At 60.0% G+C, this 19,367-nt stretch overlaps 1 protein-coding gene across 1 annotated transcript in view; it reads right to left on the bottom strand.

Moving 5' to 3' along the window:
* The window catches only part of pmt (phosphoethanolamine methyltransferase), a gene marked incomplete at its 5' end in the record, with an annotated part of 26,322 nt that extends 17,856 nt beyond the window's left edge, over positions 1 to 8,466 (bottom strand). The window contains 6 exons of the mRNA XM_041182085.1: positions 1,236 to 1,325; positions 2,340 to 2,429; positions 3,666 to 3,854; positions 3,975 to 4,129; positions 4,740 to 4,876; positions 8,311 to 8,466. Of these exons, the coding sequence (XP_041038019.1) occupies positions 1,236 to 1,325; positions 2,340 to 2,429; positions 3,666 to 3,854; positions 3,975 to 4,129; positions 4,740 to 4,876; positions 8,311 to 8,466 (817 nt within the window). The remainder of the gene's footprint in view (positions 1 to 1,235; positions 1,326 to 2,339; positions 2,430 to 3,665; positions 3,855 to 3,974; positions 4,130 to 4,739; positions 4,877 to 8,310) is intronic.
* Positions 8,467 to 19,367: the final 10,901 nt, after the last annotated feature.

Here is a 19,367-nt window from a genome sequence, read left to right as displayed (position 1 = left end):
CCTGTACCCCCGTCTCCCCGTACCACTCGTCTCCCCGTACCCCCGTCACCCCGTACCCCATCTCCCCGTACCCCCGTCTCCCTGTACCAGTCGTCTCCCCGTACCCCCGTCTCCCCGTACCCCCGTCTCCCCGTACCACTCGTCTCCCCGTCTCCCCGTACCCCCGTCTCCCCGTACCCCAGTCTCACCGTACCCCGGTCTCCCCGTCTCCCCGTACCCCCGTCTCCCCGTACCCCCGTCTCCCCGTACCCCCGTCTCACAGTACCCCCGTACCCCCGTCTCCCCGTACCCCCGTCTCCCCGTACCCCTGTACCCCCGTCTCCCCGTACCCCCGTCTCCCCCTACCACTCGTCTCCCCGTCTCCCCGTACCACTCGTATCCCCGTACCCCCATACCCCCATCTCACTGTCTCCCCGTACCCCCGTCTCCCCGTACCCCCATCTCCCCGTCTCCCCGTACCCCCGGCTCCCTGTCTCCCCGTACCCCCGTCTCCCCGTACCCCCGTCTCCCCGTCTCCCCGTCTCCCCGTACCACTCGTCTCCCCGTCTCCCCGTCTCCCCGCACCACTCGTCTCCCCGTACCCCCGTCTCCCCATACCCCCATCTCCCCGTACCCCCGTTTCCCCGTCTCCCCGTACCCCTGGCTCCCTGTCTCCCCGTACCCCCGTCTCCCAGTACCCCCGTCTCCCCGTACCCCCGTCACCCCGTACCCCATCTCCCCGTACCACTCATCTCCCTGTACCCCCGTCTCCCCGTACCACTCGTCTCCCCGTACCCCCGTCTCCCCGTCTCCCCATACTCCCGTCCCCCCGTCTCCCCGTACCCCCATCTCCCCGTACCCCCATCTCCCCATCTCCCCGTCTTGGTCAGGTTTATTTGACACTGTGAATCTTCATTGTGCTTTTTCTCCCGGTCCCAGCACCAATATTCACCCCGGTAAATCCCAGACTGTGCAGACCATTTCCCTCCAGACTTACCCGGCTCTTGTGAGGTTGGGTGTTGCCTCCTGAATGGGTCTAGAGGCTGGTATAGTTGAACAATAACTGTTTATTACTAACAGTGAACTATATACTTATATACAGGTTACAGTCCTGACCAGGTGCTATCTTCATGCTGAATTTTACCAGACTCACCACGACTCCCATGTGAGTCTCTACATCATTAATGTGGGGACAGTACTATTCCCCAGGCCCACGTTAACCCCGACAGTCCCAAACACCCTAATACTACACTTACCAGCGGGGTGTTCTCTGTCACTGCTCTCTCCATCGCAATCTCCACCATATTGGAGGATAAATCCATTCCGAGAACCTCGACACCGTAATTCTAGAGCAGCAATACAAACATATTTTACTGAGGAGATTCCAAACCCATATTACAACAAACACAGCTTCACTCTCAATCCGCAACCTCTCCACTGCTCCTGAACAGCTGTGAGCAGAGTCTCCCTCCTCATCTCCCTCATCATCTGTCCCTCCCTCCCAACTCCCTCATCTGTCCCTCCCTCCCATCTCCCTCCTCATCTGTCCCTCCCTCCCATCTCCCTCATCTGTCCCTCCATCCCAATCTCCATCCCTATCTGCTCCTCCCTCCCATCTCCCTCCCCATCTCTGCTCCTCCCTTCCATCTTCCTCCCCATCTCCATCCCTCCCTCTTTCCCTCAGCATCTCTCTCTCTACCCTCCATCTCCATATCTCCCTCTCTTGCTCTCTCTCTCTCTATCCCCCATCTCCCTCCCCCGTCTCTCTCTCTCTCCCCCCACCATCTCTCTCTCTTTCCCAATCCCTCAGTGACTCACTTTCTCTCACTCCTCCTTCTCTTCTCCTCCCCGTCTCTCTCTCTCTCTCCTACCCCATCATGCGTATATCTCTGTGTGTGAGTGTGTTTGTGTCTTTAAACCCCACCGATCTCTGGAATTTCCCAAAATTCCTGTACTTTGCTCCTGCAACCACAGGGGTAGTTATGGTGTCAGCAGTTTCCCAGAATCCCTTGCAGGAGAGAAATGCCTCTCTATTTGGCCCATGGAGGCCTTTGCTCTTGTTAAGAGGATTGTAGACTCTCTCCCCAGGAATCTGCTGCTTTCAGTCAGCGGGAAGGTAGGAGGAGGGATGGGATAGATGGGATGGATGGGTAGAGTCCAGGGAACCTTGCCTAAGCCTTCAGCCAAGAGCGGTCAGCGAGAGGAACCTGGCTCGAGACGCACTGAGGACAACTGGGTAAGCGTCGAACCAAACAGGGGTCACGAACCCAGTGCAGGAACAGAACCTGGAACCAATCGCAATGGTGTCCATTGAACCTGCTCTCTCCCCTCAGTGGGCAAGTGAGGGTCTTCTCAGTTACCTTCGCCATGTAGAAGTCTCCACCTCCGATACCACAGCCAACATCCAGCACTGACTGCCCGCGTACCAAGTTCAACATCTGGACAAACTCCTGCCAGGAGGAGAGAGAGAGAGAGAGAGAGAGAATATTCAGCCCAGAACTGAGAGGTTAGAATGACCAGGAACCACTGGACAGGCCAGGGCTCTTTTCTCCAGAAAAGAGAAGGTCGAGGGGTCAACGTAGAGGTACGCTGACCCTCCGACAGTGCGGCACTCCCCCGATACTGACCCTCTGACAGCGCGGCGCTCCCTCAGCACTGACCCTCCGACAGCGCGGCGCTCCCTCAGCGCTGACCCTCCGACAGTGCGGCGCTCCCTCAGTACTGACCCTCTGACAGTGCGGCACTCCCTCAGCACTGACCCTCTGACAGTGCAGCGCTCCCTCAGCACTGACCCTCCAACAGTGCGGCGCTCCCTCAGTACTGACCCTCCGACAGTGCAGCGCTCCCTCAGCACTGACCCTCCAACAGTGCGGCGCTCCCTCAGTACTGACCCTCCGACAGTGCGGCGCTCCCTCAGTACTGACCCTCTGACAGTGCGGCGCTCCCTCAGCACTGACCCTCCGACAGTGCGGCGCTCCCTCAGTACTGACCCTCCGACAGTGCGGCGCTCCCTCAGTACTGACCCTCTGACAGTGCGGCGCTCCCTCAGCACTGACCCTCCGACAGTGCGGCGCTCCCTCAGCACTGACCCTCCGACAGTGCGGCGCTCCCTCAGCACTGACCCTCCAACAGCGCAGCGCTCCCTCAGCACTGACCCTCCGACAGTGCGGCTCTCCCTCAGCACTGACCCTCCGACAGCGCGGCGCTCCCTCAGCACTGACCCTCCGACAGCGCGGCGCTCCCTCAGCACTGACCCTCCGACAGCGCGGCGCTCTCTCAGTACTGACCCTCCGACAGCGCGGCACTCCCTCAGCGCTGACCCTCCGACAGCGCGGCGATCCCTCAGCACTGACCCTCCGACAGCGCGGCACTCCCTCAGCGCTGACCCTCCGACAGCGCGGCGCTCCCTCAGCACTGACCCTCCGACAGTGCGGCGCTCCCTCAGCACTGACCCTCCGACAGCGCGGCACTCCCTCAGCGCTGACCCTCCGACAGCGCGGCGCTCCCTCAGCACTGACCCTCCGACAGCGCGGCGCTCCCTCAGTACCGGATATGGGGCTCGGGTCTCCGGGGTGACATCTCAAACCCATGAGGAGACTGAGACAGGGAGAGAGGGAGAGTGGAGAGCGTGCGGTGTTACCTCACCAGACCCAGCTCCCTCTGTTTCCCAGCACACCTGGCCATACCTGAGTGGTGTGGAGTCCCCCGCTGCTGACGAATCCGTGCCCAAAAATCTTCTCGTAGCGCAGGATGCTGCTCCGGGAATACTGCTTACTGTCCAGGAATTGCTGGAAGGTTCCGTAGCCCTGGTTGGCGGACGGGTTGCGGGTCACCTTCTGGAGGAGCCAGCAGACTTGGTTCTGGTTCTGCTTTAACTGAGGCAGGAGAGGGGAGAGCCTTCAATGCGAGGGAGGGGACACACGACTCGCCCCGCTCCGCTCCCCACCCACCCACCACTCCCCGAGCCCGCACCTCCCCCACCAGCCCCGCTCTACCTTGATGTAGGCCTGCACGGACTTGCTCATGACAATCTCGAATCCCCACAGCCGGCCACCCTCTTTCTCGGGCCCGTCAATGCCGGACGTCAGGATGTGGTTATAATCGGCCGGCAACCGGTAAACCGTTGGGTTGAAGTTCCTCCGCAGGTTACCTCAGGGACAAGAGGAGGGCAAACTCAATCGCAGTCACTCCGAGAGAGTTACAGCACAGAACAAGACCATTCAGCCCATCTTCCTGCCCCACCCGAGCCTCCTCCCACCCCCCGTCTCCACCTCCCCCCATCCCCATATCCTTCTATCCCTTTCTCCCTCATGTGTTTATCCAGCTTCCCCCTTAAACGTGTCGATACTATTCACCTCGACCACTCCCTGTGGGAGCGAGTCCCACATTCTCCCCACTCTCTGGGTGAAGGAGTTTCTCCTGAATTCCCCATCGGATTTATTAGTGACTGTCTTATATCGATGGGCCCCCTAGTTCTGGTCTCCTTACCCCCCCCACCCCCCACAAGGGGAAACATCTCTAAGTCAACCCTATCGAAACCCCCTCCATCATTTCAAAGAACTCGATCAGGTCACCCCTCTCGGCCTTCTCTTTTCTAGAGGAGAGAGCCCCCGGTTTGTCACTCCCCGTGGTTAGAAATTGGGAGAGAGTGGGACAGGGTGGGTATAGGAATGGTGGAAGGTTGGGTATACGAGGGGGCGGAGGGGGTTAATGACAGGCACACTCTCAGCAACAATCACACCAGCGCTGCGTCCCCTTACCCGACTGATAGAAACAGGATTCCCTGAAGAACAAGTAGCCACCAGGCCGGAGCCAAGACAGGAGGCGCTGGGTCACATGCATCAGTTCCTCATCCGTCAGGTACATCAGGAGCCAGTTGGAGAAGATGAGGTCAAAGCTGCGACAGGCCAAGAGATCACTGGGTCAGTCAAGATCGAGCATTGGGGCAGCGGCTGCTCAGACAGTGAGGGTCCCGAGCCTGAGGCCTACTCCTGGCTGGATGCTGGGAAATTCCAACTGCTCGAAGCTCTGTCCTAACCCTGAGCGTTAAATCTCGCAATCAACCCCCACCACGCCCCCCCGACAACCCCCACCCCCACCCGTCCCCCCCAACCCCACCACCTCAGGATGGGTTTAATAATCCGTTAAAGAAACTGCAATGGAATCACTCAAGAGGGGACACCACATAGTCCAGGGGACCCAACTACTCCCACAATGCACTGTGGGAGGTTCAGCGCTGAGGGAGTGCCGCACTGTCGGAGGGTCAGTGCTGAGGGAGCGCCGCACTGTCGGAGGGTCAGTGCTGAGGGAGAGCCGCGCTGTCGGAGGGTCAGTGCTGAGGGAGCGCCGCGCTGTCGGAGGGTCAGTGCTGAGGGAGTGCCGCACTGTCGGAGGGTCAGTGCTGAGGGAGTGTCGTACTGTGGGAGAGTCAGTGCTGAGGGAGTGCCGCACTGTCGGAGGGTCAGTGCTGAGGGAGCGCCGCGCTGTCGGAGGGTCAGTGCTGAGGGAGCGCCGCACTGTCGGAGGGTCAGTGCTGAGGGAGTGCCGCACTGTCGGAGGGTCAGTGCTGAGGGAGTGCCGCACTGTCAGAGGGTCAGTACTGAGGGAGCGCCGCACTGTCGGAGGGTCAGTGCTGAGGGAGCACCGCACTGTCGGAGGGTCAGCGCTGAGGGAGTGCCGCACTGTCAGAGGGTCAGTACTGAGGGAGCGCCGCACTGTCGGAAGGTCAGCGCTGAGGGAGCGCCGCACTGTTGGAGGGTCAGTGCTGAGGGAGCGCCGCACTGTCGGAGGGTCAGTGCTGAGGGAGTGCCGCACTGTCGGAGGGTCAGTGCTGAGGGAGAGCCGCACTGTCGGAGGGTCAGTGCTGAGGGAGCGCCGCACTGTCGGAGGGTCAGTGCTGAGGGAGAGCCGCACTGTCGGAGGGTCAGTGCTGAGGGAGCGCCGCACTGTCAGAGGGTCAGTGCTGAGGGAGAGCCGCACTGTCGGAGGGTCAGTGCTGAGGGAGCGCCGCACTGTCGGAGGGTCAGTACTGAGGGAGTGCCGCACTGTCAGAGGGTCAGTACTGAGGGAGCGCCGCACTGTCGGAGGGTCAGTGCTGAGGGAGCACCGCACTGTCGGAGGGTCAGCGCTGAGGGAGTGCCACACTGTCAGAGGGTCAGTACTGAGGGAGCGCCGCACTGTCGGAAGGTCAGCGCTGAGGGAGCGCCGCACTGTCGGAGGGTCAGTGCTGAGGGAGTGCCGCACTGTGGGAGGGGCAGTGCTGAGGGAGCGCCGCACTGTCGGAGGGTCAGTGCTGAGGGAGCGCCGCACTGTCGGAGGGTCAGTACTGAGGGAGAGCCGCACTGTCGGAGGGTCAGTGCTGAGGGAGCGCCGCACTGTCGGAGGGTCAGTGCTGAGGGAGCGCCGCACTGTCGGAGGGTCAGTGCTGAGGGAGCACCGCACTGTCGGAAGGTCAGCGCTGAGGGAGCGCCGCACTGTCGGAGGGTCAGTGCTGAGGGAGTGCCGCACTGTCGGAGGGTCAGTGCTGAGGGAGCGCCGCACTGTCGGAGGGTCAGTGCTGAGGGAGTGCCGCACTGTCGGAGGGTCAGTACTGAGGGAGAGCCGCACTGTCGGAGGGTCAGTGCTGAGGGAGCGCCGCACTGTCGGAGGGTCAGTGCTGAGGGAGCGCCGCACTGTCGGAGGGTCAGTGCTGAGGGAGCGCCGCACTGTCGGAGGGTCAGTGCTGAGGGAGCGCTGCACTGTCGGAGGGTCAGTGCTGAGGGAGAGCCGCACTGTCGGAGGGTCAGCGCTGAGGGAGTGCCGCACTGTCGGAGGGTCAGTACTGAGGGAGCGCCGCACTGTCGGAGGGTCAGTGCTGAGGGAGCGCCGCACTGTCAGAGGGTCAGTGCTGAGGGAGCGCCGCACTGTCGGAGGGTCAGTGCTGAGGGAGCGCCGCACTGTCGGAGGGTCAGCGCTGAGGGAGAGCCGCACTGACGGAGGGTCAGCGCTGAGGGAGCGCTGCACTGTCGGAGGGTCAGCGCTGAGGGAGCGCTGCACTGTCGGAGGGTCAGTGCTGAGGGAGCGCCGCACTGTCGGAGGGTCAGCGCTGAGGGAGCGCTGCACTGTCGGAGGGTCAGTGCTGAGGGAGAGCCGCACTGTCGGAGGGTCAGTGCTGAGGGAGAGCCGCACTGTCGGAGGGTCAGTGCTGAGGGAGCGCTGCACTGTCGGAGGGTCAGTGCTGAGGGAGAGCCGCACTGTCGGAGGGTCAGTGCTGAGGGAGAGCCGCACTGTCGGAGGGTCAGTGCTGAGGGAGCGCCGCACTGTCGGAGGGTCAGTGCTGAGGGAGTGCCGCACTGTCGGAGGGTCAGTGCTGAGGGAGTGCCGCACTGTCGGAGGGGCAGTGCTGAGGGAGCGCCGCACTGTCGGAGGGTCAGTGCTGAGGGAGAGCCGCACTGTCGGAGGGTCAGTGCTGAGGGAGCGCCGCACTGTCAGAGGGTCAGTACTGAGGGAGCGCCGCACTGTCGGAGGGTCAGTACTGAGGGAGCGCCGCACTGTCGGAGGGTCAGTGCTGAGGGAGCGCCGCACTGTCGGAGGGTCAGTGCTGAGGGAGTGCCGCACTGTCGGAGGGTCAGTGCTGAGGGAGCGCCGCACTGTCGGAAGGTCAGCGCTGAGGGAGAGCCGCACTGTCGGAGGGTCAGTACTGAGGGAGTGCCGCACTGTCGGAGGGTCAGTGCTGAGGGAGAGCCGCACTGTCGGAGGGTCAGTGCTGAGGGAGCGCCGCACTGTCGGAAGGTCAGCGCTGAGGGAGAGCCGCACTGTCGGAGGGTCAGTACTGAGGGAGCGCCGCACTGTCGGAGGGTCAGTGCTGAGGGAGCGCCGCACTGTCGGAGGGTCAGTCCAGTCAATTCTGAAGGTTGCAAATTCTTCCACAATTGGATCGGAGTCTCCAAGAATTGGAGCCTGTAGTGAAATCCTGGGAGGGCGATTATTGGGAATGTCCAGGGAAGCCATATCGGACTTTCAATTCTCTTCAAATGGGAGGCGCTGCCTGAAAGGGCAGGGGAAGCAGATTCAATAGGAACTGTCAAAAGGGGGGAATTGAAGAAATACTCGAAAAGGAGAAATTTGTAGGACAGTGAGGGGAAAGAGAGAGCGGGGAGGGGGGACTAATTGGGTGGATCTTACAAAGGGCCAGCACAGGGTTGATGCGCTGAATGGTCTCCTCCTCTGAGTACAGCTGGAGGCAACTCATGTCAAAACCCCGGTCACTCTGGAACGCGGCATTAGTGAGTGTTTGATATTGAACCCTTGGCGAGATCACCGGCCTGTATAACAGGCCCGAGGGACACAGACCTGTTTCCTGGTAACTCCAGCAGAGTGATGTCGGCCTGCAGAAAGCTGATGTTTCTATGCTCGCTGTTCAGCTCACGGTTCTTTGCCACAAATTTCTCCATGAAGTCCACCGCTGTGACATGGTCGGCCATTCTCGCAAGGTGACCGGTGAACCTCCTAAATTGGGAAAAAGAACGAGAAAAAGCTTTAACACACATCCTGCAATAAGGATAATCCCCTAGCTAACTCTCACCAATTCCCCCGCTGACTCTCACTGGGGTACAGAGTCCCCCACCTCTCCTGAAGGTGATGACTCTCACTGGGGTACAGAGTCCCCCTCCTCTCCTGAAGGTGATGACTCTCACTGGGGTACAGGGTCCCCCTCCTCTCCTGAAGGTGCTGACTCTCACTGGGGTACAGGGTCCCCCTCCTCTCCTGAAGGTGCTGACACTCACTGGGGTACAGGGTCCCCCTCCTCTCCTGAAGGTGCTGACTCTCACTGGAGTACAGAGTCCCCCTCCTCTCCTGAAGGTGCTGACTCTCACTGGGGTACAGGGTCCCCCTCCTCTCCTGAAGGTGCTGACTCTCACTGGGGTACAGGGTCCCCCTCCTCTCCTGAAGGTGCTGACTCTCACTGGGGTACAGGACCCCTCCTCTCCTGAAGGTGCTGACTCTCACTGGGGTACATAGACCCCACCTCTCCGGAAGCTCCTGACGATTACTGGGGTACAGGTCCCCTCCTCTCCTGAAGGTGCTGACTCTCACTGGGGAACAGGGTCCCCCTCCTCTCCTGCAGGTGCGGACTCTCACTGGGGTAGAAGACCCCCTCCTCTCCTGAAGGTGCTGACTCTCACTGGGATACAGATCCCCCTCCTTTCCTGAAGGTGCTGACACTCACTGGGGTACAGGACCCCGCCTCTCCTGAAGGTGCTGACTCTCACTGGGATACAGATCCCCCTCCTTTCCTGAAGGTGCTGACTCTCACTGGGGTACAGGTCCCCCTCCTCTCCTGAAGGTGCTAACTCTCACTGGGGTACAGGTCCGCCTCCTCTGCTGAAGCTGCTGACTCTCACTGGGTTACAGGTCCCCATGCTCTCCAGAAGGTGCTGACTCTCACTGGGGTACAGGGTCACCCTCCTCTCCTAAAGGTGCTGACTCGCACTGGGGTCCAGGGTGCCCCTCCTCTCCTGAAGTTCCTGAATCTCTCTGAGGTACAGGCTCCCCCTCCTCTCCTGAAGGTGCTGACTCTCACTGGGGTACAGGTCACCCTCCTATCCTGAAGGTGCTGACTCTCACTGGGGTACAGGTCCCCCTCCTCTCGTGAAGGTGCTGACTCTCACTGGGGTACAGGGTCCCCCTCCTCTCCTGAAGGTGCTGACTCTCACTGGGGTACAGGTCCCCCTCCGCTCCTGAAGGTGCTGACTCTCACTGGGGTACAGGTCCCCCTCCTCTCCTGAAGGTGCTGACTCTCACTGGGGTACAGGGTCCCCCTCCTCTCCTGAAGGTGCTGACTCTCACTGGGGTACAGGGTCCCCCCTCCTCTCCTGAAGGTGCTGACGCTCACCGGGGTACAGGCTCCCCCTCCTCTCCTGAAGGTGCTGACGCTCACCGGGGTACAGGCTCCCCCTCCTCTCCTGAAGGTGCTGACTCTCACTGGGGTACAGGTCCCCCTCCTCTCCTGAAGGTGCTGACTCTCACTGGGGTACAGGGTCCCCATTCTCTCCTGAAGGTGCTGACTCTCACTGGGGTACAGGGACCCCATTCTCTCCTGAAGGTGCTGACTCTCACTGGGGTACAGGGTCCCCCTCCTCTCCTGAAGGTGCTGACACTCACTGGGGTACAGGGTCCCCCTACTCTCCTGAAGGTGCTGACTCTCACTGGGGTACAGGGTCCCCCTCCTCTCCTGAAGGTGCTGACTCTCACTGGGGTACAGTGTCCCCCTACTCTCCTGAAGGTGCTGACTCTCACTGGGGTACAGGACCCCTCCTCTCCTGAAGGTGCTGACACTCACTGGGGTACAGGGTCCCCCTCCTCTCCTGAAGGTGCTGACACTCACTGGGGTACAGGGTCCCCCTACTCTCCTGAAGGTGCTGACTCTCACTGGGGTACAGATCCCCTCCTCTCCAGAAGGCGCTGACTCTCACTGGGGAACAGGGTCCCCGTCCTCTCCTGAAGGTGCTAACTCTCACTGGGGTACAGGGACCTCTCCTCTCCTGAAGATCCTGACAATTACTGGGGTACAGGCTCCCCATAATCTACTGAAGGTGCTGAGTCTCACTAAGGTACAGGGTCCCGCTCCTCTCCTGAAGTTCCTCACTCTCACTGGGGTACAGGCTCCACTTAATCTACTGAAGGTGCTGACTCTCACAGGGGAACAGGCTCCCTCCTCTCCTGAAGTTCCTGACTCTCAATGGGGTACAGGTCCCCTCCTCTCCTGAAGGTGCTGACTCTCACTGGGGTCCAGGGTACCCCTCCTCTCCTTAAGTTCCTGAATCTCACTGAGGTACATGCTCCCTCTCCTCTACTGAAGGTGTTGACTCTCACTGGGGTACAGGTCCCCCTCCTCTCCTGAATGTGCTGACTCTCACTGGCGTACAGGCTCCCCCTCCTCTACTGAAGGTGCTGACTCTCACTGGGGTACAGGTCCCCCTCCTCTCCTGAAGGTGCTGACTCTCACTGGGGTACAGGCTCCCCCTCCTCTACTGAAGGTGCTGACTCTCACTGGGGTACAGGGTCCCCATTGTCTCCTGAAGGTGCTGACTCTCACTGGGGTACAGTTTCCCCCTCCTCTCCTGAAGGTGCTGACTCTCACTGGGTTAAAGGTCCCCCTCCTCTCCTGAAGGTGCTGACTCTCACTGGGGTACAGGGTCCCCCTCCTCTCCTGAAGGTGCTGACACTCACTGGGGTACAGGGTCCCCCTCCTCTCCTGAAGGTGCTGACTCTCACTGGGGTACAGATCCCCCTCCTCTCCTGAAGGTGCTGACACTCACTGGGGTACAGATCCCCCTCCTCTCCAGAAGACGCTGACTCTCACTGGGGAACTGGGTCCCCGTCCTCTCCTGAAGGTGCTAACTCTCACTGGGGTACAGGGACCTCTACTCTCCTGAAGATCCTGACAATTACTGGGGTACAGGCTCCCCCTAATCTACTGAAGGTGCTGAGTCTCACTAAGGTACAGGGTCCCCCTCCTCTCCTGAAGTTCCTGACTCTCAATGGGGTACAGGTCCCCCTCCTCTCCTGAAGGTGCTGACTCTCACTGGGGTACAGGTCCCCCTCCTCTCCTGAAGGTGCTGACTCTCACTGGAGTACAGGTCCCCCTCCTCTCCTGAAGTTCCTGACTCTCACTGGAGTACAGGTCCCCCTCCTCTCCTGAAGTTCCTGACTCTCACTGGGGTACAGGTTCCCCGTCCTCTCCTGAAGGTGCTGACTCTCACTGGGGTACAGGTCCCCCTCCTCTCCCGAAGGTGCTGACTCTCACTGGGGTACAGGCCCCCCTCCTCTCCTGAAGGTGCTGACTCTCACTGGGGTACAGAGACCACCTCCTCTCATGAAGGTGCTGACTCTCACTGGGGTACAGGGTCCCGCTCCTCTCCTGAAGGTGCTGATTCTCACTGGGGTACAGGTCCCCCTCCACTCCTGAAGGAGCTGACTCTCACTGGGGTAAAGTTCCCACTCTTCTCCTGAAGGCGCTGACACTCACTGGGGTAAAGATCCCCTCCTCTCCTGACGACGCTGACTCTCACTGGGTTACAGGACCCCTCCTATCCAGAAGGTGCTGACTCTCACTGGGGTACAGGTCCCCCTCCTCTCCTGAAAGTGCTGACTCTCATTGGGGTACAGGTCCCCCTCCACTCCTGAAGGTGCTGACTCTCACTGGGGTACAGGGTCCCCCTCCTCTCCTGAAGGTGCTGACTCACTGGGGTACAGGTCCCTCTCCTCTCCTGAAGGTGCTAAATCTCACTGGGGTACAGGGTCCCCTCCTCTCCTGAAGATCCTGACAATTACTGGGGTACAGGGTCTCCCTTCTCTCCTGAAGGTGCTGACTCTCACTGGGGTACAGGGTCTCCCTTCTCTCCTGAAAGTGCTGACTCTCACTGGGGTACGGGTTCCCCCTCTTCTCCTGAAGGTGCTGACTCTCACTGGGGTAAAGGTCCCCCTCCTCTCCTGAAGGTGCTGACTCTCACTGGGGTACAGGTCCCCTCATCTCCTGAAGGTGCTGACTCTCACTGGGGTACAGGTCCCCCTCCTCTCCTGAAGGTGCTGACTCTCAGTGGGGTATAGGGTCACCCTTCTCTCCTGAAGGTGCTGACTCTCACTGGGGTACAGTTTCCCCCTCCTCTCCTGAAGGTGCTGACTCTCACTGGGGTACAGGGTCCCCCTCCTCTCCTGAAGGTGCTGACTCTCACTGGGGTACAGGTCCCCCTCCTCTCCTGAAGGTGCTGACTCTCACTGGGGTACAGGGTCCCCCTCCTCTCCTGAAGGTGCTGACTCTCACTGGGGTACAGGGTCCCCCTCCTCTCCTGAAGGTGCTGACTCTCACTGGGGTACAGGGTCCCCCTCCTCTCCTGAAGGTGCTGACTCTCACTGCGTACAGGTCCCCCTCATCTCCTGAAGGTGCTGATTCTCACTGGGGTACAGGTCCCCCTCCTCTCCTGAAGGTGCTGATTCTCACTGGGGTACAGGTCCCCCTCCTCTCCTGAAGGTGCTGACTCTCACTGGGGTACAGGTCCCCTCCTCTCCTGAAGGTGCTGACTCTCACTGGGGTATAGGTCCCACTCCTCTCCTGAAGGTGCTGACTCTCACTGGGGTACAGGTCCCCCTCCTCTCCTGAAGGTGCTGACTCTCACTGGGGTACAGGGTCCCCTTCATCTCCTGAAGGTGCTGACTCTCACTGGGGTACAGGGTCCCCCTCCTCTCCTGAAGGTGCTGACTCTCACTGGGGTACTGGTCCCCCTCCTATTCTGAAGATGCTGACTCTCACTGGGATACAGGTCCCCTTCCTCTCCTGAAGGTGCTGATTCTCACTGGGGTACAGGTCCCCCTCAACTCCTGAAGGTGCTGACTCTCACTGGGGTACAGGTCCCCCTCCTCTCCTGAAGGTGCTGACTCTCACTGGGGTAAATTTCCCCTTCCTCTCCTGAAGGTGCTGACTCTCACTGGGGTACAGGGATCCCCTCATCTCCTGAAGGCGCTGACTCTCACTGGGGTACAGGGTTCCCCTCATCTCCTGAAGGCGCTGACTCTCACTGGGCTACAGGGTTCCCCTCATCTCCTGAAGGTGCTGACTCTCACTGGGGTACAGGGTCCCCCCTCCTCTCCAGAAGTTGCTGACTCTCACTGGGGTACAGTTCCCCTCCTCTCCTGAAGGTGCTGACTCTCACTGGGGTACAGGTCCCCCTCCACTCCTTAAGGTGCTGACTCTCACTGGGGTAAAGATCCCCCTCCTCTCCTGAAGCTGCTGACTCTCACTGGGGTACAGGTCCCCCTCCTCTCCTGAAGGTGCTGACTCTCACTGGGGTACGGGGTCCCCCTACTCTCCTGAAGGTGCTGACTCTCACTGGGGTACAGATCCCCCTCCTCTCCTGAAGGTGCTGACACTCACTGGGGTACAGATCCCCCTCCTCTCCAGAAGGCGCTGACTCTCACTGGGGAACTGGGTCCCCGTCCTCTCCTGAAGGTGCTAACTCTCACTGGGGTACAGGGAGCTCTCCTCTCCTGAGGATCCTGACAATTACTGGGGTACAGGCTCCCCCTAATCTACTGAAGGTGCTGAGTCTCACTAAGGTACAGGGTCCACCTCCTCTCCTGAAGTTCCTGACTCTCAATGGGGTACAGGTCCCCCTCCTCTCCTGAAGGTGCTGACTCTCACTGGGGTACAGGTCCCCCTCCTCTCCTGAAGGTGCTGACTCTCACTGGAGTACAGGTCCCCCTCCTCTCCTGAAGTTCCTGACTCTCACTGGGGTACAGGTCCCCCTCCTCTCCCGAAGGTGCTGATTCTCACTGGGGTACAGGTCCCCCTCTCTCCTGAAGGTGTTGACTCTCACTGGAGTACAGGTCCCCCTCCTCTCCTGAAGTTCCTGACTCTCACTGGGGTACAGGTCCCCCTCCTCTCCTGAAGGTGCTGATTCTCACTGGGGTACAGGTCCCCCTCCACTCCTGAAGGAGCTGACTCTCACTGGGGTAAAGATCCCCTCCTCTCCTGACGGCGCTGACTCTCACTGGGTTACAGGACCCCTCCTATCCTGAAGGTGGTGACTCTCACTGGGGTACAGGTCCCCCTCCTCTCCTGAAGATGCTGACTCTCACTGGGGTACAGGTCGCCCTCGTCTCCTGAAGGTGCTGACTCTCACTGGGGTACAGGTTCCCCCTCATCTCCTGAAGGTGCTGACTTTCATTGGGGTACAGGGTCCCCTTCATCTCCTGAAGGTGCTGACTCTCACTGGGGTACAGGGTCCCCCTCCTCTCCTGAAGGTGCTGACTCTCACTGGGGTACTGGTCCCCCTCCTATTCCGAAGATGCTGACTCTCACTGGGATACAGGTCCCCCTCCTCTCCTGAAGGTGCTGATTCTCACTGGGGTACAGGTCCCCCTCAACTCCTGAAGGTGCTGACTCTCACTGGGGTACAGGTCCCCCTCCTCTCCTGAAGGTGCTGACTCTCACTGGGGTACAGGGATCCCCTCATCTCCTGAAGGCGCTGACTCTCACTGGGGTACAGGGTTCCCCTCATCTCCTGAAGGCGCTGACTCTCACTGGGCTACAGGGTTCCCCTCATCTCCTGAAGGTGCTGACTCTCACTGGGGTACAGGGTCCCCCCTCCTCTCCAGAAGTTGCTGACTCTCACTGGGGTACAGTTCCCCTCCTCTCCTGAAGGTGCTGACTCTCACTGGGGTACAGGTCCCCCTCCACTCCTTAAGGTGCTGACTCTCACTGGGGTAAAGATCCCCCTCCTCTCCTGAAGCTGCTGACTCTCACTGGGGTACAGGTCCCCCTCCTCTCCTGAAGGTGCTGACTCTCACTGGGGTACAGGGTCCCCCTACTCTCCTGAAGGTGCTGACTCTCACTGGGGTACAGAGACCCCCTCCTCTCCTGAAGGTGCTGACACTCACTGGGGTACAGGGTCCCCCTACTCTCCTGAAGTTGCTGACTCTCACTGGGGTACGGGGTCCCCCTACTCTCCTGAAGGTGCTGACTCTCACTGGGGTACAGGGACCCCTCCTCTCCCGAAGGTGCTGACACTCACTGGGGTACAGGGTCCCCCTACTCTCCAGAAGGTGCTGACTCTCACTGGGGCACAGGGTCCCCCTACTCTCCTGAAGGTGCTGACTCTCACTGGGGTACAGGGTCCCCCTCCTCTCCTGAAGGTGCTGACTCTACCTGGGGAACAGGGTCTCCCTCCTCTCCTGAAGGTGCTGACTCTAACTGGGGAACAGGGTCTCCCTCCTCTCCTGAAGGTGCTGACTCTCACTGGGGTACAGGTCCCCTCATCTCCTGAAGGTGCTGACTCTCACTGGGGTACAGGTCCCCCTCCTCTCCTGAAGGTGCTGACTCTCACTGGTGTACAGGGTCTTTCTCCTCTCCTGAAGTTGCTGTCTCTCACTGGGGTACAGGTCCCCCTCCTCTCCTGAAGTTCCTGACTATCACTGGGGTAAAGGTCCCCCTCCGCTCCTGAAGGTGCTGACTCTCACTGGGGTACAGGGTCCCCCTTCTCTCCTGAAGGTGCTGACTCTCACTGGGGTACAGAGACTCCCTCCTCTCCTGTAGGTGCTGGCACTCACTGGGGTACAGAGACCCCCTCCTCTCCTGAAGGTGCTGACTCTCACTGGGGTACAGGTACCCCACCTCTCCTGAAGGTGCTGATTCTCACTGGGGTACAGATCCCCCTCAACTCCTGAAGGCGCTGACTCTCACTGGGGTACAGAGACCCCCTCCTCTCCTGAAGGTGCTGACTCTCACTGGGGTACAGGTCCCCCTCCTCTCCTGAAGGTGCTGATTCTCACTGGGGTACAGGTCCCCCTCCTCTCCTGAAGGTGCTGATTCTCACTGGGGTACAGATCCCCCTCAACTCCTGAAGGCGCTGACTCTCACTGGGGTACAGGGTCCCCCTCCTCTCCTGAAGGTGCTGATTCTCACTGGGGTACAGGTCCCCCTCCTCTCCTGAAGGTGCTGATTCTCACTGGGGTACAGGTCCCCCTCCTCTCCTGAAGGTGCTGACTCTCACTGGGGTATAGGTCCCCCTCCTCTCCTGAAGGTGCTGACTCTCACTGGGGTACAGGTCCCCCTCCTCTCCTGAAGGTGCTGACTCTCACTGGGGTACAGGGTCCCCCTCCTCTCCTGAAGGTGCTGACTCTCACTGGGGTACGGGTCCCCCACCTATTCTGAAGGTGCTGACTCTCACTGGGGTACAGGGTCCCCCTCCTCTCCTCAAGGTGCTGACTCTCACTGGGGTACGGGTCCCCCTCCTATTCTGAAGATGCTGACTCTCACTGGGATACAGGTCCCCCTCCTCTCCTGAAGGTGCTGATTCTCACTGGGGTACAGGTCCCCCACAACTCCTGAAGGTGCTGATTCTCACCGGGGTACAGGACCCCCTCAACTCCTGAAGGCGCTGACTCTCACTGGGGTACAGGGTTCCCCTCATCTCCTGAATGTGCTGACTCTCACTGGGGTAATGTTCCCCCTCCTCTCCTGAAGGTGCTGACTCTCACTGGGTTACAGGGTTCCCCTCATCTCCTGAAGGCGCTGACTCTCAATGGGGTACAGGGTTCCCCTCATCTCCTGAAGGCGCTGACTCTCACTGGGGTACAGGGTTCCCCTCATCTCCTGAAGGTGCTGACTCTCACTGGGGTACAGGTCCCCCTCCTCTCCTGAAGGTGCTGACTCTCACTGGGGTACAGGGTTCCCCTCATCTCCTGAAGGTGCTGACTCTCACTGGGGTACAGGGTCTCCCTCCTCTCCTGAAGGTGCTGACTCTCACTGGGGTACAGGTCCCCTCCTCTCCTGAAGGTGCTGACTCTCACTGGGGTACAGGGTCTCCCTCTTCTCCTGAAGGTGCTGACTCTCACTGGGCTACAGGTCCACCTCTTCTCCTGAAGGCGCTGATACTCACTGGTGTACAGGGTCTTCCTCCTCTCCTGAAGTTGCTGACTCTCACTGGGGTACAGGTCCCCTCCTCTCCTGAAGTTCCTGACTCTCACTGGGGTAAAGGTCCCCCTCCGCTCCTGAAGGTGCTGACTCTCACTGGGGTACAGGGTCCCCCTTCTCTCCTGAAGGTGCAGACTCTCACTGGGGTACAGAGACCCCCTCCTCTCCTGTAGGTGCTGACACTCACTGGGGTACAGAGACCCCCTCCTCTCCTGAAGGTGCTGACTCTAACTGGGGTACAGGTCCCCCACCTCTCCTGAAGGTGCTGTTTCTCACTTGGGTACAGATCCCCCTCAACTCCTGAAGGCGCTGACTCTCACTGGGGTACAGAGACCCCCTCCTCTCCTGAAGGTGCTGACTCTCACTGGGGTACAGGTCCCCCTCCTCTCCTGAAGGTGCTGACTCTCACTGGGGTACAGGTCCCCCTCCTCTCCTGAAGGTGCTGATTCTCACTGGGGTACAGGTCCCCCTCCTCTCCTGAAGATGCTGACTCTCACTGGGGTACAGGTCGCCCTCGTCTCCTGAAGGTGCTGATTCTCACTTGGGTAAAGGTCCCCCTCCACTCCTGAAGGAGCTGACTCTCACTGGGGTAAAGATCCCCTCCTCTCCTGACGGCGCTGACTCTCACTGGGTTACAGGACCCCTCCTATCCTGAAGGTGGTGACTCTCACTGGGGTACAGGTCCCCCTCCTCTCCTGAAGATGCTGACTCTCACTGGGGTACAGGTCGCCCTCGTCTCCTGAAGGTGCTGACTCTCACTGGGGTACAGGTTCCCCATCATCTCCTGAAGGTGCTGACTCTCATTGGGGTACAGGGTCCCCTTCATCTCCTGAAGGTGCTGACTCTCACTGGGGTACAGGTCCCCCCCCACTCCTTAAGGTGCTGACTCTCACTGGGGTAAAGATCCCCCTCCTCTCCTGAAGCTGCTGACTCTCACTGGGGTACAGGTCCCCGTCCTCTCCTGAAGGTGCTGATTCTCACTGGGGTACAGGTCCCCCTCCACTCCTGAAGGAGCTGACTCTCACTGGGGTAAAGTTCCCACTCTTCTCCTGAAGGCGCTGACTCTCACTGGGGTAAAGATCCCCTCCTCTCCTGACGGCGCTGACTCTCACTGGGTTACAGGACCCCTCCTATCCTGAAGGTGGTGACTCTCACTGGGGTACAGGTCCCCCTCCTCTCCTGAAGATGCTGACTCTCACTGGGGTACAGGTCGCCCTCGTCTCCTGAAGGTGCTGACTCTCACTGGGGTACAGGTTCCCCCTCATCTCCTGAAGGTGCTGACTCTCATTGGGGTACAGGGTCCCCTTCATCTCCTGAAGGTGCTGACTCTCACTGGGGTACAGGGTCCCCCTCCTCTCCTGAAGGTGCTGACTCTCACTGGGGTACTGGTCCCCCTCCTATTCCGAAGATGCTGACTCTCACTGGGATACAGGTCCCCCTCCTCTCCTGAAGGTGCTGATTCTCACTGGGGTACAGGTCCCCCTCAACTCCTGAAGGTGCTGACTCTCACTGGGGTACAGGTCCCCCTCCTCTCCTGAAGGTGCTGACTCTCACTGGGGTAAATTTCCCCTTCCTCTCCTGAAGGTGCTGACTCTCACTGGGGTACAGGGATCCCCTCATCTCCTGAAGGCGCTGACTCTCACTGGGGTACAGGGTTCCCCTCATCTCCTGAAGGCGCTGACTCTCACTGGGCTACAGGGTTCCCCTCATCTCCTGAAGGTGCTGACTCTCACTGGGGTACAGGGTCCCCCCTCCTCTCCAGAAGTTGCTGACTCTCACTGGGGTACAGTTCCCCTCCTCTCCTGAAGGTGCTGACTCTCACTGGGGTACAGGTCCCCCTCCACTCCTTAAGGTGCTGACTCTCACTGGGGTAAAGATCCCCCTCCTCTCCTGAAGCTGCTGACTCTCACTGGGGTACAGGTCCCCCTCCTCTCCT

This window comes from Carcharodon carcharias, assembly GCF_017639515.1.
Source record: "Carcharodon carcharias isolate sCarCar2 chromosome 37 unlocalized genomic scaffold, sCarCar2.pri SUPER_37_unloc_3, whole genome shotgun sequence".
In the NCBI taxonomy this organism is placed as follows: Eukaryota; Metazoa; Chordata; class Chondrichthyes; order Lamniformes; family Lamnidae; genus Carcharodon; species Carcharodon carcharias.
Note: the sequence above shows the minus strand (reverse complement) of the source record. Positions and strands in the feature narration are given on the sequence as shown.